Source organism: Symphodus melops, assembly GCF_947650265.1.
Source record: "Symphodus melops genome assembly, chromosome: 16".
NCBI lineage: Eukaryota > Metazoa > Chordata > Actinopteri > Labriformes > Labridae > Symphodus > Symphodus melops.
The window spans coordinates 12,621,605-12,648,507 of record NC_136706.1 but is presented as its reverse complement, the minus strand read 5'-3'; the positions used below and the strand labels follow the sequence as shown (position 1 = coordinate 12,648,507).

Here is a 26,903-nt window from a genome sequence, read left to right as displayed (position 1 = left end):
CCAGCACAAAGATAAGATGGATTGAAGGGGAATAAGTTGAGTAGCAATGATGATACTGAAATAACAAAAACTGACAAATAGAAGAGAGAAGCACAGATTTCAAGTTTGACAACAACGGGGTGATTGGTTGATTGAGTTTGTGGCAGAATGTGGTTGGTTTAATACTTGAAATTCTCACGATCAGCTTAACAAAGGAGCTGGAGACAGACACAAGGAGGAGTTGAGAGTGATGATCGACGATGGATATGTGACAGACTTCATGTTTGGATATTCGTACTTATCTGGTTGATGGCTTTTCACTGATGAGTCTGGTTCTGCTTGAGGCTTCTGCCAGTTAATAGGAAGTTTTTTTTCTTGCCACTGTTGCCAATTTCTTTTTCATGGTGTATTTATGTAAGAATACATAAATGCTACATAAAAGATTGTTTCGATAGTTGATCTAGGATTATGTTTTCAGATTTTGCACAATGATAAAATATTATTTATATTGCCTACAGACGTTTTTAAAGGTTATTAACCCTAATACATTTCCAAATAGTAGTATAGGAGTTTGTGAACTTTGTCTGGACCACACTAGTAGAATTGTGTCAGTGTTTCTGGTTGTCTATGTTCACAAGTTTATGACTCACTGTCGTGTTATGTTATTTACTCATTGACTTTCCCTGACCTAATTGGTGTTCTCTATTGCTTTGGAGTCTTAATCCAGATGACTCAGTGGAGCAGACTGGAACTAGACACACATAAAGTTACTGCCAAAATTGTGATGCAGGTATTGTAATATTCTACAATTTCCTTAAGTTCCTTAAGCAGACGCATTTATCAAAAGTGACGTACATCAGAGAGTAAGTACAACACTCGCCCAGCTGTTCTTGAGAGCTCTAATCAGTATCAAAATCATCCTAAGATCTTCATTATCAAACAAAACCATCATTATCATCATTAAACGTGTAGGTGTTCATGTATGAGCTGGGTCTTTAGCTTTCTCTTAAAGGTACAAAGGGACTCTGTGGATCAATATGTTTGGAAATACATTCCACCACTGGGCGGCGACAGAGGAGTCAAATCTAGTTAGAAATTTAGGGATGTTTTGTGAAGGTTGGATTAAACACCTTTTACTGGCAGAGTTTAGTGAGCAGGATGAAATTGAGACCTGGATGAGAAAGTTTAGGTCAGGAGAAGTCTCTCTTTTTCTTTTTTTAACTGATGAAGCAGCAGGGTTTCACATTTTAAGCAAGGAGTAACTGGGAGCTAGTGTAGGAAGATAAACAACGCAGTGACATGTGCTCTCTCGGGTCACTGAAAAATCAGCCGCGCAGCTGCGTTTGGGATCATCTGCAGGGGTTTGCAATGTTTTAGACCAGCCAGTAGTAGTGAATTGCAATATTCACATTTAAACACACACTATATCAAATCAGCTGCTAGGGGGCTCTCATTCAAAACAGGATGATGTGGAGCAGATTTGTCTGGCTGTTTTGAAGGGTTCTTAAGAAAATGGTTTATTTTATCTGATTTGGAAGCAACAAGGGTAACAGAAATAACACGAGCTGTTTGAACATCCATGCCGCGTTACCACCCCATGTGTAGATCCAAATGGAGTGTGAGGGGTGCTGTTTTAAGTGACTAGTGCACAGGTGGATTCAATCTAACTAATCAATGACACAGAGCAAACCTTAACCAATCAAGGGTGAGGGGAAAGGGAGAAACCAGGAAGTGTCCACTCAGGAGGTGCAGTCGGTAAAGGGAGGAAGTGAATGGAAACACACACACATTTATTTATATATATATATATATATATATATATATATATATACGTATATATATATATATATATATGTACACACACCAAAATTCTCACTTCCTAAGGACACTTTATATAGAAATGTTATACATAAACACTGTAAAGAAGTCATTAGCACTGATGGCTTTGGATCAAATTAAAGGCTTTTGTGCTCCTTTGACTTTTCATTATAGATTCAATTCATATAGTTTGTCAGGGGACAAACAGACAAGACGTTTTTTTCCTCCCCGTCTTCTCTGAGGTCCTCACACACATACACGCAGGTAGTATGTCTGGGTGATGTGACTGCTGACAAAACAGTAGTTTTCGTTCACCATACAGTACATTGTTCAGGGGTTTGGTGTTGCACACTCCCCCCTGCTGGATAAGAGGTGCCAATGACTCCTAGGTTTATTAGTTGTATTCTTCCATGTGGACTGGCTCCAGATTGATGTAAATGATCTAAGGGAGACGGGGACAACTTTTAGGGGTTTGTTACGGCTGAATAAGCCAGTTTGGTTCATTATAGTTGTTATTTGTGGGTTTTCACCCACTTTGGCGTCCCTCTTTTTTCTCGGCCAGCCGTTTTCAGTCGTTTGAACATTATAGCAATGTTTTTTCTTCTGTGTAAGGACTGAAACATTTGGTTAAGGTCAACCTATTTGTGACAAAGAAACAAACAAAAAATGTTGTGTAAGTTCTTAATCATCCATGTAATTTTAAGACTATTCCAAATGCAACTGGACTTGTTGAAGATCAGACATCTCGACCAAATCCAACGCCATCAAGATCTTCAAACAGTCCAGTTGACTTTGGATCAAGCAATTTTAATAGACAAAATAAATAGGCATGCTCTTTTATACAAGCTTTATTTACAATGTCATTTCCAAGTTTTACAGTGTAGGAAGCACATTTTCATCAATTGGTTCTCATTGGACAGACACTATATATGAAATCCATCTATCTAGACATGAGTTTTATTCTCTCATTCTTAATGGCCACACACCTCCTCTACCACTGTCACATAAAGTATGTACATAGTGTGTTTGTATACAAGCGATATAAAACTTGGCAAATGGAAGGTTATTTGCTACTTCAAATATGTAGAGAAAGGTTTGCCTATGAGTACAAAATAGAAATAAAACAGACAACACCACACATGAAGTGATGGATTCTGACCTGTCGACAGCTTGTTTGATTGATCTCTTTTAATACGCTTTAACTGGCCCACAGTGCAATTAGCAGCCAAGTAACAGGAACACTGGGTATTACTCTCAAGCCGAGGTATGTTAGTAAAACACCCAAACTGTGACAAATACTCATCAAGTATTTTGTTCTCAATTATAAAAATTAATTCGGAAAAGATTTGTGGTTGGAGCTTTCACAGCACTATACAACAAACTGTGAAGCTCACGTCATCTTAGGGCAACAAAATATTCCTTTGTTTGGAGAGATACTTATTAAATAAGAAAAACTACGTTTCAACAACATCCCTGATAAAGATTTAAACAGCTCAACCAAAATGTGGATGTGTTCCATTATATACACATTTCCTACCAAAGCAATGACTAAGGGATGATGGACGGTTGAAGAGATTTGTGCACTATTTCTGAACAGTTCACATTGCTGATCTTAATGACAAGTGGACCTGTGTCACCTCCCAAATCCGCAACTGAATTTACATAGCATTATATTGCACAGTTTCAAACTACTGTTTTACCGTCTCACTTATGGAACATTTTCGATGCTCACTTTCGTGAAATCCAATTCAGTGTCATTAAACACGTCTGCCAGCTTCTTTGTTATACCATAACACTTGCATATCTTTCCAACGTGGCCCCGGTCTTTATTTCTGTCAGCAAACAATCGCAACATTTGGGTCAAAGCGATCACAAATCAGTTTAAAGTGTTAAATGTGCTTTTTTTTCCTTCTTCCTTAATTGAATAGTTTTAAATGTTTCTTAGCATGGTAACTTGCTAGAAGGTTTCGTTGAAGAGTTCAGAGGTAAATGTTCCCTCATCTGAACGGACACCGGTAAAAAAACACAAAGTGTGTGTCTTTATGTGAGATGGACATGAACCTCTTCTCTCTCGCGCTCTCTGTTGCATAAGACAAAGTATTGAACAGTATAGAGATGTACTCGGGTAACTACACATCCACTGTAACAGTACAAGCGATGTTATAATAATACTAGTAGCATCAACAAAAATGGAACACTGCTGTACAGGCGGCAACAGAATAAATAAGCCATTCAGATAAAAATGCACAGCATGAATTATAATAAGGTTACACAATATAACAATTAGGGAGTAAAATGGGTTAAAAAAAATAGAGGGGAAAAGCCTCTATGAAGCCCACTCTGTGCACACATTACACTTTTAATGAAGCTGTATGTCGTGTAGTTTCAAAGTTCACCTTAGACTGTTTTTTTATGCCTGTTTTCAGATAACTCAAAAAAGCTGGTTTAAAAAATCCCCCAAAAAAACGTGTCATTCATGCTTGGTTTGTCCCCCCCCATATAAAGGCACTACAATTAGAGAATGTCTTTATATCTTTAAGTAACGCCCTGGAATTACATTTAAATAGAAATGTAAACAACTTTGAACAAGAAGTTTTCTACGTATTATGTTTATATTTATTATTAGAATCTAATGAGATTTTTCTCTCTTTCCCCATGTTTAAAACAGTTAGCCCTTTCTTTTCAAATAAACAATCTACTGCACATTAGCTTGCTCGAGCTAATGTGCAGTTTACAGTTTTCTTTCTCCAAGCTATGATTATAAAAAAAAGTGTTTTGTATAAGTTTCTGGCTTATGTCTCATTAAAGCCTGCAGTAAGACTAAAGAATGACTACAGTTTAGCCACCATAACATAACAAGCAAACAATGCTACACTGACATTAAATCCATTCTAAAGAAAGCACGTGAGTGGGCTTAACGGGAGCTTTTACCCTGTATAAAAGCATATTTGGAACCTTTTTATTCATTTAAAAACACTGTTGTTTTTTTTGTTTTTTTTTGCACATCTTATGCTTGTACTGCAGACGGTCTAAGAGCCAGCAGGGCATCTCCTTAATGCCCCATCAGCTCTTCCTTTAGCCTAAACGTTATTGAACTTGCTAAAACTTGAGGTAAATCCACGTCTAACATGTCATCATGTCACATGTTGAGGAGAGGCCGAGCAGAACCAAGAAGATTTAAAAACCTACATCTTTCAAAATGAGGCCGACTGTTTTTTTTGCACCTCTCAAACATTTCACTCGCACTAATGCCAACCCTCCTCAAACCATGTCAATAAAAACAGATATGTGAAAATATATATCATTGAGGTATTTCCATCTGTCCAACTGCAGGACTGACAGACTTTAGGTTGCTGCTGTCTTCGATGGTTGTAACAGACCTTTGAATGGTAACAGACTTGACGCCGTCAGAAAGCACAAGCAGGTACGTCTGTGAGGAGCGAGGGAGGGGCGAGAGAAGAGCAGCAGGCAGGATAACGAAGAGCAGGAGACAATGAGGAGGAGTGTGGGGGCTGGAGAAGGTGAAATGGGAGTTTAATTTAAGAGGGGATGAGGGTTTGTTTTTTTTTTCCCCACACACGTGCCTCCTCAGGCTTTGTCTGAAGGTTACAACGCATGACTCTGCAGAGTGTTGTTAGTGCTCATGCTCCTGCTGGTTATTTTGCAGGCTCAAGACAATGCAAAGTCATGCAAACAGTAGGCAGGCAGGTAGTTCATGCATCCTGTGCTTGAGCCTAGACCAGCGTGGGTCAAAAGACAGGCCGGGGTCAGTGGTGAGCCAGTCATGCAGTGACATTGCTGTTGAGGGAGGAGAGAGAGAGAGAGAGAGAGATAATGGTCAGTGTGGACGGTGTGGACGAAAAAGTCAGAGGTTTCCGCCGTGTAGAAAAAAAACAAAACAGGTGAACAAAATGATCAGGGTTAATGAGGCTTTTGGAAGGAGCCTCAAGTTAGTCCATTCATAATGTGCCTCGAAAACGATGACAATGTCAACAGAAGGGAAGAAAGAAAACAAGCTGATGAAAGGATAGAACAGCTGCAACAAGATGCCTATTTTAAACCAATCTGAAGAGACACGGACAATAATGCGCACCGCTTTTAGAAACACAGGTTAAAGCCTTCTGACGATGATAGATACAGATATTAAAATGACATAAAAAGTAAGTCTGCTGCAATGAGCTACAATGAATCAACACCTTGCAGGCATTAGTGGCGATGGACGATGAATCCCTTTCAACCCAACAGTCAGAACGTCTAAGCCTCAGCAGCTTTCTAGACTTTTCTCCCTCAGTAGCTTGGTACCTGCGTTTAAATTGAAGTGTATGGCACATGGGGTCTTGTCTGGGACGACCTGGTGATGCTGGTAAAATTTAAAAACGAGTGAACGGATGCCATTTCTCACTTTGCTCCACACTGGCTCTTTAGGATTTTTAGCCGCTAACGTAACTAAATACTCTTTTACAATCTCTCCCGGCTGCAGACTGCACCACATGAAACGTGGCTGAACAAGTTATTTTGACTTTTTTTTTTTAATCAGGGAAAAATGCCACTGTCGCTATCAGTGTGCCCTGTTTGTTTTTCTCCCAAAATGAACACTATGGAGACAAATTAGCAACAAGAATATGTGATGACTTCTTCCTTTGCCTCCCTGTATTTGTTTGGTGGATATTGATCCAACTTTAAAAGATGAAAACATCAAGAAACGGCAAAAAAACAACAACATGTTGTCCATGTTGAACATTACAGGTCCAACATGGACATGTGGAAATGAAAAGTGATGTCACCTGCTTGAAGCTACATCTTTATAGTTAAAACAGTCGAAAAACAAGGTGAACCTCAAATGTCATCACAGGTAGAGATGTGCATAAATACTGCATGGACACGTACAGCGATTCTTTGAACCAAAATACTTGTGATTCTTCTCTGTCTTAGATTCAACACGACCTGTCTGGGGGAAAAAAAGGTTGCCACAGAATACAGACTGAGGATGGCCAGTGGTTGAGGGGTAATATAAAAAAAAAAAAAAAAAAAGAGAGAGAGAGGGCGACAAGTCAGACCCTGTTAAATATGCTGGGTTGTGCAAAAGGGGGAGGAGCCTGACATCCCAAGGAGGGGGGGGGGGGGGGGGGGGGGGGATCTTAAGTCAGGGGGTAAAAAGTGGTGTCAGATATGGGCAGCCTTGTCTGGCATCTCTACCTCATGGATCTGATCAAGAAGAAAAACAGAAAATCAATAGGCAGAATGCAGGGAAATAAGAACGTCCGTTAGAAATGAAATGGAAACAGTGTGCCTCAAAAAAGGCACGTCTACTGCATGTACGTTCAAGGTGGATCTGTAAGGTCGCTCGTCTGTTTATTTGCTGCCCTGCTTCCATCTACCTGGCGGTAGCTGGCTGGACGTGGCCTGGATAGGAGCGGCGTGTGCTGGTGGCTTGTCTCTGCCGGGCCAAGAAGGACTGACCAGAACCTGTGCTGGCAAGTCTGTCTTCAGCCGCCTTCTTCTGCAAAGACATACCCTGGAGACACATCAAGAAGAAGGTGGATTAAGAATAAAGACGCAAAATACACAAGGGCCAAATGGAAAAGCAAAAATCCCAGACACTATCAGTGCACTGTGTGCCTGAGAAAGAAAATGAGCTGCAACACAAGAGGAATGCGGACAAAACGTCACGTTGTTAAGCTTAAAAGAAATACATGCATGTACGAGTGCTGCCCTCTGGTGGTTAAAAGGCTGAAATGAAGAATTAACCTTGTATTATGTAACATTTAAAAAAAAAAAAAAGAAAAAAAAAGAAAAGAAAAAAGGTAAATAGAGCTGTTTCTAAAATGTCTCAATCTTAACACAGAAACATGTGAAATAGAATGTGTAACACATTAAAAAGGAGTAATGTTCAGTCAATCAGAGAGGGAATGAAAACTACTGGACAAAACTCTTCCTATAATGTCGACGTGTGTCAGTGTTTGTCACTACTTTTTGATGACTGGCAGCTTCCATCAGTGTCAATGGGTAGGTGTCAGCTGCAGTGTGAAAGCACTTTGACTAGTGAAATTACAAGAAATTAAGTGTTATTAAAGGGGACATGTTATGAAAAATCCACTTTGACAGTGTTTTGGAACATTTATTTGAGTGTCTATCTACCCACAAAAAATGAAATAAATCCATCCAGTCCTTTGTTTGAGGTCTGCATAAGTCTTACCATACAGAGAAAAATGCTCAGTTTCAAATGTTCATAGTTTGTGACATCACAAGTTGGATTCTAAGAAAATACCCTCCCCTCCCCTGATATCTCCACCCCTGTCCTACACCTCCATCCTCAAGCAAGACTTTTGCGCAGGTCCGCCATTTTTATTCTCACGACAGAGAAGTGGTGTCTACCAGTTAAACTGAGGGGGGATGTCACTGGATTTAAAGAGACGCACACCAAAATGGAGCGTTCTGAGAGTTATGTTATGACCAAAACACAGCACGTTTCATTTAGACAACAGGGGACTGTTTGAAAGGGTGGAAAAGGGCTATAATATGTCCTCTTTAACTGTGTGAGTCAATTATTTTGGAACTTTGCCTTCAACTTGAGATCGTTTTCATTAGAAAACAAACAAATGTATTCTCAATTAATCCATCCTTCTAATCCTTCTTACCATGTTGTACCAGGCTGACACGATCAGTTTCTCCTCGTATTCTCTCTGGCCCTTCGTCTTGTCCATCTCCTTCTGTTAAGATGAAACATAAAACCACGCCATGTGAGCAATGGAAGACTCTCATTTCACACAATTCAACAGGCTGTCTTCTGCAGAGATCTAGTCCCTCTACCTCCAAAGAGTGAAGCATCCTCTCCTTCTCCTGGAGCTGGTTCTTCAGGGCTTGAACTTCCGGACCTGAACCCTGGTTCTGCTTGGGATCCAGGGTCCGAATGACCTGAAGAGGACACATCCGATCATTTCACACACCAACGGACCGCATCGCTGTGTTGCAGGGAGTTCAATGGTTGTTGGTGACTGAAAGAAATACTCACACTTTTGGCTTTTTCCAGGTATTTCTTATATCTCTCCTCCATCTGCTTCATGTCGTCATCTTTCTTCTTTAGTGCATCTTCCAGCTCCTCCACGCGTTGAGCTGACGGAGGACAAAACAAATCTTTGACATCATTTGTGTGCTTCTGAGACAGTGAAGTCTGAAGTCATTTAAAACCAGAACAAAAAAATTTTCATAGCACTTCAAGCATTCCGACTCAGCGGGGTCCAAACTCACAGCTGGCGTTGTATTTGGGCTCCATCTCGTCGATGAAGGAGTTCTTTTTCAGTAACTCGTTGTTCAGCTCTCGAAGTTTCTCCCTGATGACGTGAACAGAGGAAAGGGGTTTAAAATGCTGCTGCAGGACTGTCAGAATAAAGACCTTTTTTTTTATGTAACTCTTATCACGTAGACTTACATGTGCTCCTCATATTTCTTCTTCAGGATGGAAGACTAAAAAAAAAAAAAAAAAAAAAAAAAAAAAAAAAGAAATGGATGAAGAGTGGATTTAATAACATGATACTAGTGTACATAAGAGACATCAGGTGTGCCCTTACACTCTCCAGCTCCACTTCACTGGTCATATGTATGCACAATACTTTAGAGCAATGCCTTTTCACATTACAAAAACAGAAGAAAAGAGTACTCTTTGATTTGTCAGAAGTTAGAGATGAATGGGCCACGACACACAAGAGGTCCTGAATAGTCTCCTTTTTTCCTCCAGCAGAGGGTGGCGAAGAACAAACAGGTTGTGAAGAGGGTATCGTTGTGACGTTGCACTTCATTTTGGTCAGGTTAGGTAACCGTAAACAATGTTTACAGGCAAAAAAAAAAAAAAAAAAAAAAGAACGCTCTTGTTTTACTTTTCATGTGTGCAAGCCAAACAACGTGGAAGCTTCTTTATCTCACATCGTTGAGGCAGAGGGGAAGTCGTGAATCTACGGGAGAGATCACTCTAATAAGGAAGGGTTGACTGAAGACGCCCCCGTTTGTCTAACAGGTGAAGAGGAACTCAAGGATCCTAGCTAAGAGGGAGATAAAGTCTCCTTACATGTGTGTAGCATCTCAGTGTAATCAAGGTTCAAATTCAATGATCCGAGTCCAACCATTTATTGTTACCCTCTTTAAAAAGGTTGTGCTTGAACAGCGTGAACGACACATCATGTGAAATTGTAAGGATTGGGGGAAAAAAAGTGTTGTCCTTATAGGATTATTTCAGAATTGGCAGTTTGATATATTTCTATATTCTTGAACTTGTTTTATTTTAAGGACCCTTTTTTGTGTGCAGAGTGACTTCATTCTGAGATGTTACACACGTGTTGGTGGACAGGAAACCAAACAAACACTCTACCAAAGGGAATTGTAAAAGAAGTACTTACTATAGTCTGAGAGTTGAAGCGTAATTTAAAAAAGAAAATCAAGAGAACTTTACTCGTGTTTAGAATCACAAACAGGCCACAGGGATGGTCGTGTCCTGTGTGTGTTTTCTGTCAGAAGTTTTCCCCTACTAGACGTCTAAAGCGGTTCCGAGCATTCGAAAGTTTTCTATCGAAACTCTCGTATAAACACAACGGTGCGTTTACCCAACGTGTGTGTGTTGTTTCCTATGTGTTCATGTAGAAAATACTGAGATACTGAGGTAAAAGAAAGACTCTTTGTGTCGCTGCCGGGATGCAAAAGTCCGAACTGAAATCCTAGATGTGTCCTTTTAGAGCTGATGCTCGTTGTGTTCTGTGATTGGACTGTTGATTTGTTGGTTGTGTGTATGAACTGACCAGGTGACAAAGGAGTTGTTCCCCCCCAAAGGGCAGATCAAGATTTTATGTGGTCCAGTTATGTGGTCCATTTCTCTGTAGAGGGCGTGTGGTAATAGTATGGCCTTTGATTTTAAACACTGAAACAAGATTGAGTCACTCACATCGTCTGCTTTAGAACCTTCTTCTTGGAGACTCTTCTGTAGCTCCTCTACCTGACTCTGCTCCTCCATCAGGCGCTGATTTATTAACCTAGATACAGAACAACCAGATTGAGCAAACAGAGTGATACAGCAGCAGCTCAAACATTCAGGGTGGCTGGCTTCCAAACAGAAGGTCGTGGAGTGAAATTCCAGAACGGACAAAGAAACGTTTTGTGGGTGGGGAAAAAAAGTGGGAGATCGATCGTTTTTTTTTGCGAACACGGGGAAGCAGCTCACGCCGAATATGTGGAACGGCTGCCAACGCTGCACATCTCTGCGCTCTTCACTGACCTGTTCTCCGTCTCCAGTTCATTTTTTCTCCTGTTGGCGTCCTCCAGTAGACTCTGCAGCAGTGCGATCTTCTCGTTGTCTGATCCCTCCTGGGACAGCTTCAGCATCTTGTTCTCATGTTGAAGGCGGATCAAATGCTCCCTGTAACCACACAGCGGGCGACAGCAAATGTTTTGGTGTTCATTGATGTAAATGGAAACCTTGACAAATATTTTTCTCAAATGAAACGTGCTCCGATTTGATATTCAGGCTGAAAATAAAAACAGAGCCACACACGCAGGATGTGTTATTTTCTGATTTCTCTGTGGATTGTTGCTCTAATCTGTGTTTACTCAGTCAACATGCAGCGAAGAACTCATCGCACTGTACGACCAAAAAGAACCCTTTGTTCAACTTGAGTGTAGGTGTGTGTAGGAGAGGCCGCCGGTAGCCTAGCGGTTTGTTGCACGCCCCATGTACTGAGGCTGTGCTCCTCCGGGCGGGAGCTCCGGGTTTGAATCCGACCTGTGGCTCCTTTCCCGCATGTCATCCCGCACACACACACTCTCTCTCTCTCCTTGATTTCTGAATCTATTGACTTCATGATCTCTACAATAAAAGGCAACAACAGCCAAAAAAAAAAAAAAAAAAAAAAAAAAGAATGTGTAGCAGGACTATTTAAGTTTAATTTAAACGTTTGTTAGAGATTCTTTCAGACTGATGAGTGTACTGAACAGATCAGCTTGGATATTTCACGTGTCATGTTTTTTTTAAAGGGTGCGGTTGCTGACTCTTTTCCAAAGGAGGAACTGGCTAAATGTTGCCAGATGAACTCTCAGCTGCTAACCAGGAAAAGGGCCGGCGAGGGAAAGGCAGAGGAGGACTCGTTGAAATACGCGTCTTATTTAACTCGTCGAGTTATTTTTAGAAATAAGACGAGTGGATTTATTCTAGTAGAGGCCTGATTCTGCTGCTCGGTTTTTTTTTTTTTGTTTGGTTGTTTTTTTTGGGGGGGGGGAGAGAGAGATTACATTTCCAGCCAAGGCTGGACTTCCTGTTTTATGGCCAGGAGACAGACCTGACAAATCAATCCCAGATGCAGCTATAAAAAGGGTCAATCTTGCAAACTCGGTGTTGAAGGCTGAACTGACGCTAACAGTTCATACTTTTATACGTCCCAAACTGTTTTCTTCTCTTTACATATCTCACATTGCATCATCTCACAAGCTCACAGGAAGTGACATCACGAGTGTGACAAATAGCCGTCCTGCACTGGGTGAACTCGGTTCATATTTTTGTCTTATTAGACGTTTTCAGTGGATTAGGATTACAAGGTAAATTCTTGGTTCTCTTGAGAAGCGGGCACGGAACACAGCAGTAAGGCTGATGTAACTCACACACACAAGCGATTGCATAACTCGCTTTCAGACAGGCCAAACTCGTCTCGCTCGCAGCTGCAGTGAGAGGAAGAGGGGACAGCCTTTACAGGCTGAACAGGAGCGTGACACGTACACCGCGCACGCAAACACACCAGGACAAGATCACAAACAGCTGCAGGCGGACAAAACCGTCTGACACACACAAACACTCTCTTCCATTCTGGGTCCTCTCCTGACGGCGGCGTTTGCGGCGCGAAAGAGGGCCAATCGTATCGTTTTGAAATCAAACGCCGTTCTGAAAAATATGGCTGACTTTCCTCTTCCACACACAAGCTCATAATCGTGCTGACTGAACTTGATACAGGAAGTTGTTTGATGGGATTTTTTTTTTTTTTTTTTTTTACCTCTCTTTGTGAAGCGTGACGTTGACCTTATTTTACCTCACTAACACTGGGCTCCATTTCATTCCTCAGGAAAACAAATCGAGCGTTGAAAAGTCCTAACCTGATCTCTGGAGTGGTGATCTCAGCAGCCAAAGAATCAGAGCCGTCGTTGCTCGCCAACGGGAACAAACCTGAAACAAACCGACACCTGCGTTAGAAGAGGATGACGACGTGTGTTCGAGGTTGAAGGAGACCAAATTTGACTTAAAAAAAAACACAAAAAAAAGCTCGGTCGACATGCTTAGCAAACCTTTGACTTGGGTTGGACTTTTACCTGACGTAAGCTGTCCCTCCTGGGCTTGGACACAATGCAGCTCCTCAATCGTCTCCTTTAGGGAGTCTCTCTCCGTTCTCATGCGCTACAGAGGGAGAGAACGACGAGTGGAGACATTAAAAAAAGAAGAAGAAGAAGAAGAAGAAGAAGAAGAAGAAGCAGACGGAGAGAAATGGTGTGCAGTCTGCAGGAGCCTCAAATTGCAAATTGCAAGAGCCAGCGTCTGATGTTCAGGGCTTGATTTCCTTTTTACTTATTAAAGAAGAAGCTGCAACACAAACTAGACACACTCTTTTGCTTTTCAATGCATGTGATTTCACGACTGTATCAACTTGTGTATTCATCTTGGTGGAGAGGGAAATGAAACCATTGTTTGGATGTACTTGGAGCAGACCAACGAGTGGCACCTACATCTTTTTCTTTTTGCAAGGAGTCCACTTTCTCTTTGACCCGCTTGTACTCAAACTCCATCTTGTCGGCCTTTTTCGACTCCTCTGACAGTCGGTTCTGAAGCTCGACGACCTGCGCACAGAGGAGGCGGCGGTTAAAAAAAATAACGAGGCGGCAGGCGAGTAGCACGCCGGAGGAGACGGAGACGGACGGAAGGCGATGTGAGCTGATACCTGTCTCTTGTACGTCTCCAGCTGGCCCTTGGTGGCGTTGGCCTTGCGGAGCTCTTCCTCCAAACCCACGTTAGTCTGCATGAACACAGTGTTTTTCTCTTCCAGCAGCTTGTTCTGGAAACACAGATGGAAACAAATCGATTGATTGAGGCGACATGATTGCAGTTCAGATTGGACATCACAATGTTTCGCAGGGGGGGAATGGGAAAGCACACATCCTGTGTCTTCTCTGCGTGTGTGACTGAGTACCTGTCTCCTGAGAAGGCCCATGTCCTCCAGTTTCTTCTTGTAGTGTTCCACTGTGGCCTCCAGCTTTGACACTCTGTCTGATGAATGCCTGAGAGGGAAACAACGGGCGCTTTCATTTGGCGAGGTAACATTTATAAAGGAAAAGGAAGGTTGGGGAGAGGGGGTTATTAACAAAGGCTTGCTTTTCTCAAGCGACCCACCTGAGACAACAAAAGTGTGATGAAACAGGATACGAGAATAAAACTCAGCTTCCCGTCCAATCAGGCTTTTTGTGCAAAACATTTTTTTATCTGCTCCTCATTGAGCATTAATCCTGTTTTTAAAAAGTCATACATCTGTTTTATCATCTGAGTGTTGAAGCTTCGAATGATCTTTAAAAAAAAAAAAAAAAGGCACTTCTTTTTAAACCTCCAAAATCTTCAGAATAACATTAAAGTTTTTCTGAGCCCTCCGGATATAAACTTTTATGAAGTCCCACAAACTCATCAGTGTAAAAAAAAAAAAAAAAAAAAAAAAAAAGCAATCTCAGTGTGCTGACGGCCAATTCCTGCTTCCCTGTCTCACCTGAGCACATCCATTTCATCCTTGAGAGACTGGGCCTCATCAGCCAGCGACGTGAGCTCTTCGTTCTGTGATTTGACATCCAAGAGTTCTTTATCCAGCTCCTCGCAGCGGATCCGGTAGTCGTCTTTCGATGCCTCCAACCTACAAAGAAAAAGCAGTTCTTGTTTGAAAGAGATTTCTGACGTCCACATCAGTCTGCCTCTCTCTCTCTCTCTCTTTTGATGTGGAGAAACATCCTCCTACCTGAAAGTCTCCTCCTGTAGTTGCTCCAGTTGTGTCTGCAGCTGGAGGTGTCTGCGTCCAGCAGGGCTGTTAATGTCCTCTATAGAGTCCGACTGGTTAAGTCTCTCCATCAGGACCTGGTTTTCTGCCAGCAAACTGCTTTTCTCCTCTTGAAGTGCAGCGACCTGTGGGCCAGAAGGCAGAGAGGAAACAGAAAAAAAAGAAAAAAAAAGAAAGAAGAAGAAATGGTCCAGTGGTAGGATCAGGTGAGAAGGGAGAATGGGAGGAATTTTAAAAAGAGTGGGAGAATAGCACGAGAGGAAAGGATGTTAAGATGGGAGAAAAGAGAGGAAGAGAAAAGGGACACAAGTTTAGAAAGTACACGTGAAACACATTCAGTTTATTCTCTTCAATCACTGCATCCAGTCTGGCAATAAAACAAGCACACACCAAACGCACGCCTCGACAAGGCGAAACCAAAAACACTCCAACATGGCAAAGAGGGCTGGTTTGATGTCGGCCTTCTCAGTGGGATTGAGCAGCAAAGCGGAAGCTGTTTGTTTAAAAGGAATGAATCTTGGAGCAAAAAATAAATATATATATATATATATAAAAATATATATATATATATAAAAGGGATACTTCACCCATTTACATGAAGCTGTGTATCATTAGAAACATGGTAGCAGTGTTGAATGGTCGTGAATCCAGCCCTCATTTTGCCCTGAGACGAGAAAAATTAGTTTTTCTTTGCTTGAAAGTTTTCTTCATGTGATGCAAAAAGCGTCAAACTTCCAGGCAAAGAAAAACATATTTTTCTCGTCTCAGGGCAAAATGAGGGTTGGACTCACAACCATTCAACACTGCTACCATGTTTCTAATGATACACAGTTTCATGTAAATGGGTGAAGTATCCCTTTAAAGAAATCACTTTGATATCTTGTTAAGAAGTTATAAATTGTGCTTCAGTGATTTAGCTGTTTTATTTCCCTCTAAAATGTGTCAATGTGAAAATGGCATAATCACATAATTTTTTTTAAATTTCCTATTAGGTTTGCAAAGGGGTAGAGATGTTTTTTTTGTTTTGCTAAATTTCCAGAAACTTTCCATTTCTTAAAAACTGACATGTTTAAGTGTTTTAGTTTGTGTATTTTTATGTTTACAATGGTACCAGCTTTGTCCGTTTCGACACATCGTTGTGTAAAAAGTGTCTCGTTCAAACGGCTGGAAAACGGGGGCGTGGGAATTGTTGTCACTGTGTTTACACTATTTAAGCCGCTTTGTAAAGATAAAACCTGAATGTAGTTTCATGAAGACACACTCGGCCCCCTCAGAGTACGGGCTAACATTGTATGCAGGGGTGTGACAGATGTTCACATTCTGACCCCTCCCATTAAACAAAAAAAAAAAAAAAGCATCCTACATGAATAATAAATAATACACATTTATGTGTGAATATTTAACAGATGTTTAACAGCTGTGCCATGAAAATGATTGGTCCCTGAGCCCCACAGAGTTCCCCCCTTTACTGTCTGCTGTCGTTCTGGTCGAGCACGAAACACGGCGAGGTACAAAAGGGCAGAGGAGATTTAGTGGAGGGGTGACAACTGACACGCCCACGACAAAAACTGCGGCTGTGGCTGGTGTGCCCCCCCCCAAGAGGACCACGTGTACACATGTGCACAAACAATTGTGCACAACTGTGTACACACACACATGCACACATAATTAGGAAGGGGGGGGGGGTGGGGGCAGGCTGGATTCCAAAATGGGATGCTGGTGCAAGCAGACCGAAAAGACAAATCCCAGGACTGTTTAGACACACCACACACCATGATTAAAAAAAAAAAGAGAGACAGGAAGAAAAGAAAGTTTGGATTTACCCTCTCTTCTAGCTCATTATACTCTAACCTCAGCCTATCACGCTCCTCTCGGACATGGAGGGCCTTTAAAGCAAGGCACACAGTATTGAAAGAGTGAGGAAATGCAAGGACACAGAACAGGAGAGAGCATGGAACCCTTTAAACCCCAGCTCCATTTTTCTGCTGAATCAGTCATTAGCGCATGTTCATGGTAACTTTCAGGATCGTGTCCACTTAGTGTTTTTTCGCCGGGTAGAAACGTGCTGGCTGCGCTCGTATGAAGCCTTTCTGTGCTGAGAAGTCCGTCTGTGCTACACGTCCGTCCTGTTTCTATGACGACAATATGTTTACAAACAGCCGCTGTATGACCGACACTGCCAGGGAATATCTTATACCTGGAAAAGTGTGCCGGTGATGTCACAGGGGCCTTTCTGAAAAGGTGAAAGAGAGGTGAGTGGCCGCAAAAAAAAAAAAATATTCAAAAGACGTTTGCCGTTGTGCTTTTTCTCTGGTTTGGCCGCCTGCTGCTGAGATCGTTCTCTCCTAGGAATGTAACGAAATCACTCAACTCGCAAATACGATTCACGATACGATTCTTTCACAAGTTATTTTATTCACGATTCTTTCACAATCTTTTACGATTTATTTTACAAAATGAAACTGGGGACAAATTATGACAAAAAAAAAAAAAAAAGATTCCTTCCTTTTTTTCCCCCATGAACGCACCGCTTCATCTTTTTGGTTCTTGTTTGGGCGAGCGGGGCTACAAACCTGCTTGTTAGGGTGGTTTGGCCTCCGGAGTTGCCACGGTAACGCCTGCTGCTTGTTTGCAGCCAACCAGCCTCTGCTCTACAGCTGCTGACGCTCACCGTATTTCTGCGACTCATTTTTCAGAGTAGCGATGTGAAGCTTGACGCCTTTGAGCTCAGGGGGAAAAAAAACTAAAAACGCTAGGGGGACACGGGGCCTAAGACAATGCTTCTATCACTGTTTACATTTAACAAAAACATAACTGAGAATCTTGTTTGATAGAAAAAAATGGAGCTGGCTTTAAAGTGTTCTTAGAAACAGCTATAGATGATGTCATCAGTTTGATCATAAAAAGAGTAACAAACTACAAGAGAAATGAAAAGAAGAAACTTTCAAAATCGGGTGGAAGAGGGAGTATGTATTCAGAGCATGCCATTGTTCTCTGCTTTATTGAACTTTTTCGCTATATTGCTGAACACTTGTGTGACTTCACAGCTGCCAAAAACAAACCTGCATGTCCAGCTCCCGACACCTCTGGGCGATCTCTTCCTTGGTGGCCAAAGCATCGTTCAGCTCCTCTGCCGTCTTCTTGAGCTGAGAACAGAAAGTAACGAGTGATGCAAAAACTTCGCTGAATTTGATTCCACTTTCCTGGAGCTCGACCGAAGAGTCGCTCATTTTCACGTTAGCTTAGTACTTCTTATAAAAAGGACTGACAAAAATATGAGTGTCGCGACCTTATTTGAGGTACCAACGGAAAACAGAAATGATTTGCGGGCTCCTGTGTCTTCATACCTGTCGGTCTAGATCCACATACGAGTCACTTCCTCCCGCCACTGGAGTCTCTTTACTCATCAGCTATGGAAACACGGAGAGAAGTTCGGAGAGGTTAAACGTGAGAATCAGAAGCAGGACTTCGTCAATCATACATCCGATATCTATCTAAAAATAAAACTATGTGACCAAACCGTGGTCATAGCCGATCATTCGTCGCCTACAACTCATTATTAAAGGTCTGAAACACGTGATGGTTCACCTCTTGGATGGCTGTCATGACGACGTGCTGCACCGACTCCTCCATCATCATTATGGTCTGGATGTATTCTGCAGAGCGCAGATAAGGAAAGAGTCAACGCAAGCTTCTGAGTTTGTTTTGAATGCAATGTGCAAACACAGCATTTAAAAATACAAGCCTGCACATCACACACACACACACACGCACACACACACACACCTTGTTTCTGTTCACAGTTGACAGCACAGCCCAGCAGAAGCTGAAGCATCCTCCCGAGTTCTGCCGGGTCCGAGTGTTCTCCGATAAGGTTCACATCTGGGAGCGTGAAGTCGTTGATGTGCTGGCCCAGAATCTAGACACAAACAACAGGCGTGGAAACTTCATTGAAAAAAAGCAATAAAGAGATTTCACTGTACTGTATGTAACGACATCATCAGCGGTGGTGTCGTGTGTTGAGTTAACCAGATTAAAGGGTGGAGGAGACGGTCACATTTTCTCTGGAGCAAAAAAATCTTCCTCCTTTATGTAATCGGGGCTGTGCATCCTGATCAAGTCTTATGACGAGAGCAGCAGATGTTTCTTACCTCCTGATTATAGTCGAGCATTCCTTTTAAGATTTTCTTCAGATTGCTGACCTGAAACGAGAAAGACAACGACAGAGACTTACACAAGCTCTACTGAAGGTACAGATAGTGAGAGAGATGACGGGACTTAAAGGAATCTTAGTTTTTTTTTTTTAATGTGACAAGTGATGAGTGGGGTCGACTGTGTCAACATGAACAAAAAAAAAAGGAGAAAACTTTTATGAGAATTTCTAGAAACAGATGTCATTTATTTGAATTTGGAGAGGTTTCCTGTGTTATTGGAAATCAAGGATGTGGTTTCATAAAAGATGAAAAAAAAAGACCTTTAACAAAAAAAACAAAAAAAAGGTACTGACCTTTAACCTCCAGTTGTCACCGACCTCGGGCTTGATTCGACTTATCCAGGCGTCACTAAAATAAACGATGTCTCTAGAAGGTTCAGACACACAAGAGAGTCGGGTTTTAGATTAGCTTCATTTAAAGACGCGGGCTGATGATGAACACTGAGAGCTTACATTTTCTGCAGAGCTTGGGCCATGACGATACCGCTCGTCAGGTCTTCCACTGTCTTGCACGGAGCCTCCACCCCGAAGGTCTGGATCTGAACGACAACAAACAGACGGAATGTCATCAGAACATAAATTAAAAAAAACACTGTTACAGACAAAAGAGCCTCTTTCTCAAGGTGTCTGAGCTTTAAAACTCAGCGTCATGTGATGATCAGCTTAAACACTTTGTGAATGGGAAGCAGGAAAAAACTCAGCGGAGACTTATTTTGGTTGAATTAATCTAGGAGTATCTTCACTGCTCTTTAATGAAGCTCACGCTGCAGCACGATTCTCAAAACAGATTCACAAGTCGTCCCCGCAGTTTCCCTCGACTCTTACGTCACCTCGCTCAGATTATTTCTTACTTGGAAAGACTTTTTTTTTTCTCTATCCTTCTTTTTATTCTGGACTGCCTTTTACTCTGTCTGCTGTTGCACACACACACGTACAGACACACGTGAATATCTTTCAGTCTGCACGCCAACAGACCACGAGCAAAAAAAAAAAAAAAAAAAAAAAAGGGAAACCGAGGAAGAAGTTGAGAGGAGGAATGTTGGATTTGTGACAGGAAGAAAAGGACGAGGGTTGAGATTCTTTATGCCGCTCACACTTTTTTCATTACGTGGCGAAACAGTCAGCTGTCACGCTCTTCGCTGCAGAGAGCGTTGGGCCGAGAGTTCTGCGATGGTAAAACAATTAGGGCCAAGTTTCAATCCCTGATGAAGGGTAAAGCCCGGATCAACATGAGGTAACCGTGTTGAAATGAAAAGAGCTGAGAGGCTTTCATTTCTTCACTCGTATTTTGCAGCTTTGTACTGCTACTAACAAAAATCCCCCTTCAAAGTAAAAGCATCTTCAAGTGTAGCCTTCGAAAGGACCGCAGCTTGTTTAAAAACCATACACGGTGACGACTCTTTCTGCAACTAAGAACGACCAAATATGACAAATATTGTTAAGTAAGTAAGTAAGTAACGTTTATCTATCGAGCACCTTTCACAGATAAAGATCACAAAGTGCTTTACAACAATAAAACGCGATTTACAGTTAAAACAGAAACAGCAAAAACAAACGTAAAATAGGTCAAATAGATTTGAAAAAAAAGTAGAATAAACCAGCTACTGGTCAACCAAAAGCCTGTCTGAATAAAAGTGTTTTTAACGGCCTCATTAAAGTTTCACAGGAGTCTACCGATCTCAGGTTTAGAGGAAGCGCATTCCACAGCTTCGGTGCGAGAACTTGAAATGTGAGATCACCACGGGTTTTGAAATTTGACTTTGATTCGGCAAGAAGTTGAAGTTGGCCAGACCTAAGAGCTGGATTGGGGACATACGGGTGGAAAAGATCGGCAATGTACCCCGGGTGTTTGAGCACACAGAGCTTTAAAAGTGAGCACCAGTTCAGTCATTTTTTTTTTTTTTTTTTTCAATAAAGAATAATGTGCTCTTGTGATTCTTGAAGCAGCATTCAGCCACAGACAGCTCAGAGAGAGGTCTGCACTTTCACTTACTGACATAAACAAGAAGACATCGGACACTGCACACAGTGAAGGACACCCTCCTCGTGACATCACACTCAAAATAACATCAACACATCATCACTGGATGATGAAACAAGCGTTACTTCAGTGTTTGAAGGGTTTTCTAGAAGGACGCTCTTCTGCTCTCTTCCCTGGAGTTTGTCTGAAACAGATCAAGTTCAAAACCATTTAGCAACGTTAGCGTCCACTTCTAGCATGACCGTCCACAATCCCTCCTTTACGTGCTGCTAGCTAACCTCCAGTCTAGTCAGTTCGGTGTCTCTTGAGTGTACGTCATGCAGCTGAAGCTAAACACCGGCCCGCAGCCAGCACATGTAGGAACCTCAACAATACGCCTGATTACATAACAGTGACTCGCAGGGAGAGAGGACTTTTCCCTACTTGAGTCAGCCACACAGCATTCCCTCTGCTTCCACCGGATGAGCAGAATTCACATTCAGCAGCACAGTCCAGATTTTACTCTTTCATATCACGCACCCACTTCCTGTGTGAAGAAACCTTTAGGACCCAATGAAGAGAGACGGCTTTGATTTCATACAAACAAGCAAGGACATAAGTGTTGAAAGAGTTGTTGACAAATATAAGGTTAAATCCTTTCATTGTCAGGTTGAAAACAACAGTTATTAAATAGTTATAATGTTGGAAGAGCAGAAGTGCACATGGAGGGAATGAAGGAAACGGGAGACAATAAGTGTAGTCCTGTAGTGTGTCACTGTGTTGGAACGTACAGTTCGGAGGCTCTCAAGAAAAACAAACACAGAGGAGGAGGTTGAGGGTTTGCGGGGTATTATGGGAGATAAGACAAACTCAAAGACAGTGTGTGTACCGACGATGTATCCAGGAATCATTTAAACAACGTCTTTTGTCACAGCAGCGCTTACGGCAAGAGAACAGCAGCTTTCGCTAGCTTATGCCGCTATCTTTGACGTAACATCCGGCGTTTCCTTGACAACGATCCACATTTCGTGTCTATCATGGTGACCGCCTACAACTATACAATTACAGACTTCTCTGGCAAACATTTGAGGTTACGTAAGTACACAAGTGAAAAAATATATACACGCGGGTTTAGTCCATTTTAATGTAAACATTAGCATCCAATTCTACATCCTGGACCTTTAAATTAATTGGTTGTTGTGTGTCACTATAGAAACGGTGGCAATCACACCTGTTAGGAAACTTGATTGTGATTGGCCGTGCATCGCAGCAACGTTTGGCCGACGTCGTTTCCTTTAGCGGGGAAACGGCGAGAGGATTAATAAAACACGGCGTCGCTCGCTCAAATGCAAAAAACAAGCCGCAGAGGCTCTGACACATGTTCCCAAACAGGACAGCCAGTGCACTGCCATCTCTACAGGAAGTGACCGTCACCTTCACTCTCACGGCTCCTGGAACAACCTCGTCACTTCCATCATCTCAACTCGGCCTCTGGAGCGATTCTTTCACTCTGCATGTTGTACTGTTCCCAAACAGCGACGTGTTCCCATTTGCTACAAAGGCTCCACATGCAGTACCACATGCCACTGTATGACAATGCCTTTAACACAGAGTGTGTCCATGTGATGCCTCGTGAAAAAAACAAAAACCCCAGCAGAGTCAAAACAGGCGAACCTCTTTATGCTGCGAAGAACAATGAGAACGCGCCCGGCCCCAGTGAGTGAAGCCTGACTTTTTTTTTCAGCTCCAGGTAATGTGTGCATCATTTGGAGTCAAAGGTCCAAACATCAGACCTGTTACTGACAGCAGATTTTCTCAGCACCAAACTAGGTTGGCTTCCACCAAAACATAAGAATATTTTGAGGATAATCATGTTTACATTTCTAAGAATAACTTTCCTTTTTGCAGACTTTTTTTTTTATAGGCAATAAAGTAAGCTGATCAACTCCATCCAGCTAAAAATAATGTTTTTATTTGGAAACGGTGCAAAGTTTAGTCCGTGTGCTAAGCCTCCGAGCTGTTGTTTCTGACCTGTGTTAAAAGCTCCATCAGCTGGAACAAGTAGAAGAAAACAATTGGGGGGGGGGGGGGGGGGGGAATCCACAAGTGGTTGATTTCAGTTATTACGTCAGAACTCTTCAGAGAAAGCTCCGGGTCAAACCAGGCTCCCCTAAACCAGTTTGTATGATTAATATAAATCGCTGAACCGTAGAAGCATTGAGCAAGTATTGAGGACAACAACAGGAGTGCATCTATTGCTATAATATTTTCAGTTTGTGTCTTCAATGCTGTATAAAGAAATACATTAATGGCTGGTCCCTACGTGTGTGTGTGTGTGTGTGTGTGTGTGTGTGTGGTCCCTCGAGCTCTGTGACCTTCAGTTTTCAGTTCTTGATTTCTTATCCCATGTTTCTTCACAATGAGTTTGGTCTTTTGTCAAGTGTCTCCAGGTTAACACTTGTTAGTGAATTGCCGCGACACAAAAATTATGATTTGATGGATTATTCCTCCTCGACAGCTCAGCGTCACAATTTTTTTTTTTTTTTGTGTGTGTGTGTGGCTTTTTTTGACCACTCTTCAGCTGTTCTTTGTCCACCACAGAACATCCTGTGAGATGAATATCAACTCAGGCAGCGTAAGTGCCAAGTGTTTGTGTGAGGCTGTGAGCTGCATTGTGAGGTTTGATCTGAGAAGAGAGGACCATAAAATAACAGAGCACAAGTATTTGTTGATAGCTCATGTGTCACCGCCTCGCTGGGACGCAATCAGTTTTCTTTGAGTAAAGACAAACTGTGTTCAGTTATCTGCTAACAGGGCAGACGACTGAGTCCAGTGTAGATTAACTTAAAAGAAGCTTAAAGAGAGACCATCTTACAGTGGGATCCAGTCACATCTGTATTGATCTGATATCAGTGAGAAAAGTCTGAACAATGGCAGCTTAGGATAGAAAAAACGTTTCACAAAAAAAGTGATTTTTTTTCGCAATTTCTCATCTATATGAAGAGCGGGGTCATTTTAGGAACGCTTGGACACGTAAGGAATACAAAGCATACAATACAGACTCAAACACACTGAGAAAACATGGGTGTAAACTTAATGGATGGGGTAAACCGAGGTTAAAAAATAAATAAATAAATAAATGAAAGGAAATCCCCGCCTATGAGTTTGTGGGAAAACATTTGGGAAAGGTTGAAGTCGAACTGTGTTTTCCTTCCAGTGAGTGCACAGGTGCACAATACACATGGATGTTAGAAAGGAGTCTTAAAGTGCCAGTGTAGACGTCAGCTCTCTGTCAGCCTTCAATGTATAACCTGTTGTAGAAAACAATCATTCCACGCGGAGGGATTTAAAGGTAAAATTATAACGGCAGCTGAAAGCGGCAGTTTTATAGAATGGCAATTTACTCTTGTGTGCACAGAGATGTCTATGTGGCTAACAATAGCGACTGTGCAGTAAGCGCACTGTCATGACATAGAACTGTATCACTTGTATCTCATCATCTTGTTAGACAAACTGGCTTACACAACAGGAAAAGAACTGCAAGACAAACGCAGTAGCTGACCTCAGATAGACGTGACAAAGATAAATGGAATTGGAGCGATATCTGCTAAAAAAAAACAAAAACACACACACTGGCACCACAGATATTTCCTGTTTCACAGGTATGCTTGCTTGATTGCATCCCTTGATACTGTTTATTTCATGAATAATCACTTGGATGGATGTTCTTTATTGATCGCCAGTTCGAGACGTATTGGAAAAGCACTGCTTAACATCGTCACGGCTATTTCAGAAGAAGGAAAGTCTCACGTGTTTCAGTAACAAGCGGTCACACTCTGTGCAGTCGACAAGTATGTGAGGAATGTTTGAAGCTCCGTCTTCACAGGGAACATGACGACAGGCTGCCGATAAGACAAACTATGACGAGAAGAGATGATGCACTGACAGATACAACACGCGGCGTACTGAAGGTGTTATTATTATTATTGTTGTTACTGAGTGACATTTATACTTTTCTCTGCCTTTACCTTTTCACTCTCGATGAAAGCCTTTGTGATTACGGTTGCATTTGAATGGGCTAAAGTATTTTCATAAAATCAAAAGTGCACATGTATTGGATTCCATGACTTGAACTGTAATGATCACGTGACCACGGAGAAGCACAGACGCTTGTTTGCACTAAGCTCTGCCACAACCAGCATCACAAGCTGGTTTCCACTCCACACTTTGACATGTGTGTGTGTGACACTGGTTTATAGTGAAAACAAAGAGTTTCCATTCATTGTCACACACCCCCCCCCCCCCCCCCCCCCCACACACACACACACACACACACACCAGTCCATTGAGATATAACATGGACAGTGCCGAGATGTTTAAATCCCATCAACCTTTTTTTCTTAAACACATACACAGCTCTTCAGACTGAAACAAACTGCATCACATCACAACAAAGACAGTTCTCGTCTACTGAGCTTCAGCCTGCTGTGTATCATCTCAGGTCAAGACACTTAACACATTGTAAACATACAGCCGCCGTTAGCATATGATGCTACAGTATATTATTTTTTTGTATAACTTAAACATCTGCTTTTAGGCTTTGACTGGAAATCTATGCGACACTTTTATTTAAAGATGGGAACGTGGAGGAAAATAGGAAATAATGATAGACTGGAAAACAATGACACAGAGCAGACACTGAGCTGTAACGTTATATCCTCTCTCTCTCTCTCTCTCATAACAAGGCCAACATCTCTGATCCCATCATTACACCACACACACGTTAAGAAAGTTCAGCTGGCTTTATATTACATGACAAACAACTGTTTACGACATGGCAGTGTTGATGACTGTACGGGTTTAGTAAGCAACACATCAGCAGCTAAAGTAGCAAACAGCTGGCCTGCATACGTAACCGACGTGAGCCCGTGTCCGTTACCGTTACCCGAGCTAGCTCCCAAAGCTAGCATTAGCCTTTATGCTAGCTAGCATCACCGGCGCCGGACTGTTACTGTCTATCTGTTGAGAAGAAGCCAACAAAAACTTCACATTTGGTCACTTACCCATGTCAGGAGGCTTTCACAGAGTTCCATTCGATCCAGTGACTCTGATGTACTCATTGTTAACTAACGCAGACCGACTTTATGTGGTGAACAGAGCCTGAGGTTGTCAGTCGGCTTCATGTACTCCCGAGGTCCCTCTCAGTCTGTGTCGGGTTCGCTGCTTTGCCTCTCTGGCGTCAGTCTGAGGAGGGCTGGGGTGGGCGGAGTCTACAGTCCACGTTCAAAAAAGACTCCCACAATTACAGAGGAAAACTCCCTAAAGAGAGTGTTCGTCCTCTGGGACAAGAATGACACAAAACACGAGTTTTGGGATCTTTTTCTCAGCCACACTATGGAATCATATTCGTGACAAAAAACAAACACAACTTTTAAAATTGCAAACAAAAACAAGACTTTGAGAGAGGTATAAACTCAAGGAAAAAACATTGACGAGTGCAGGGCTGGATTTACCCGCTTCAGGGACCAAATGCAAAAAAATGGGTGTGCCCCCACCACCATCACCATTAAACCTGTGATGCTGTGCTTACATAAGCTTCTGAAAAAATCTATAAAACTTCAGGACAACCTGCCTGTAAAACCTTTGACTTGGGTTCACTTAATGCATGTCACAGTGGGATACTTTCCCCCATGAGGCGGGGGTTCTTAAGAGGCAGCACATGGTCTAAATGAAAAATGTAATTGCAAGCAGCGTTTGCTCACAGGTTGTGTGATGTATTGCTTTGCCCACCTTACATTTTCATTGTTTATACAATTGTGACACAAGTAGCCACTGTGTCATTTTAATCATTTGGTTCTGTCTGCTCTCATTGCCAATTATT

General features: G+C 42.0%; 1 protein-coding gene across 2 annotated transcripts; it reads right to left on the bottom strand.

Moving 5' to 3' along the window:
* Positions 1–5,022: 5,022 nt before the first annotated feature.
* hook3 (hook microtubule-tethering protein 3) lies at positions 5,023–26,379 on the bottom strand (the record flags this gene model as incomplete). 2 transcript variants are annotated; one of them, XM_079364537.1, is made up of 24 exons in its annotated part: positions 26,086–26,379; positions 19,516–19,601; positions 19,357–19,429; positions 19,001–19,051; positions 18,636–18,768; positions 18,438–18,505; positions 18,197–18,259; positions 17,912–17,995; positions 14,811–14,974; positions 14,568–14,708; positions 14,004–14,091; positions 13,755–13,868; positions 13,543–13,653; positions 13,132–13,216; positions 12,919–12,988; positions 11,057–11,197; positions 10,727–10,814; positions 9,227–9,261; positions 9,046–9,128; positions 8,810–8,910; positions 8,608–8,712; positions 8,436–8,507; positions 7,176–7,312; positions 5,023–5,595 (listed from the first exon to the last, which is right to left on the bottom strand). In XM_079364537.1, exons 1-24 carry the CDS (start codon positions 26,140–26,142, stop codon positions 5,580–5,582), a joined length of 2,166 nt encoding a protein of 721 aa, XP_079220663.1. In that variant the 5' UTR covers positions 26,143–26,379. The 2 variants fall into 2 exon arrangements, with proteins under 2 accessions (XP_079220663.1, XP_079220664.1); XM_079364538.1 differs by lacking the exon at positions 5,023–5,595 and having other exon boundaries at positions 7,172–7,312.
* Positions 26,380–26,903: the final 524 nt, after the last annotated feature.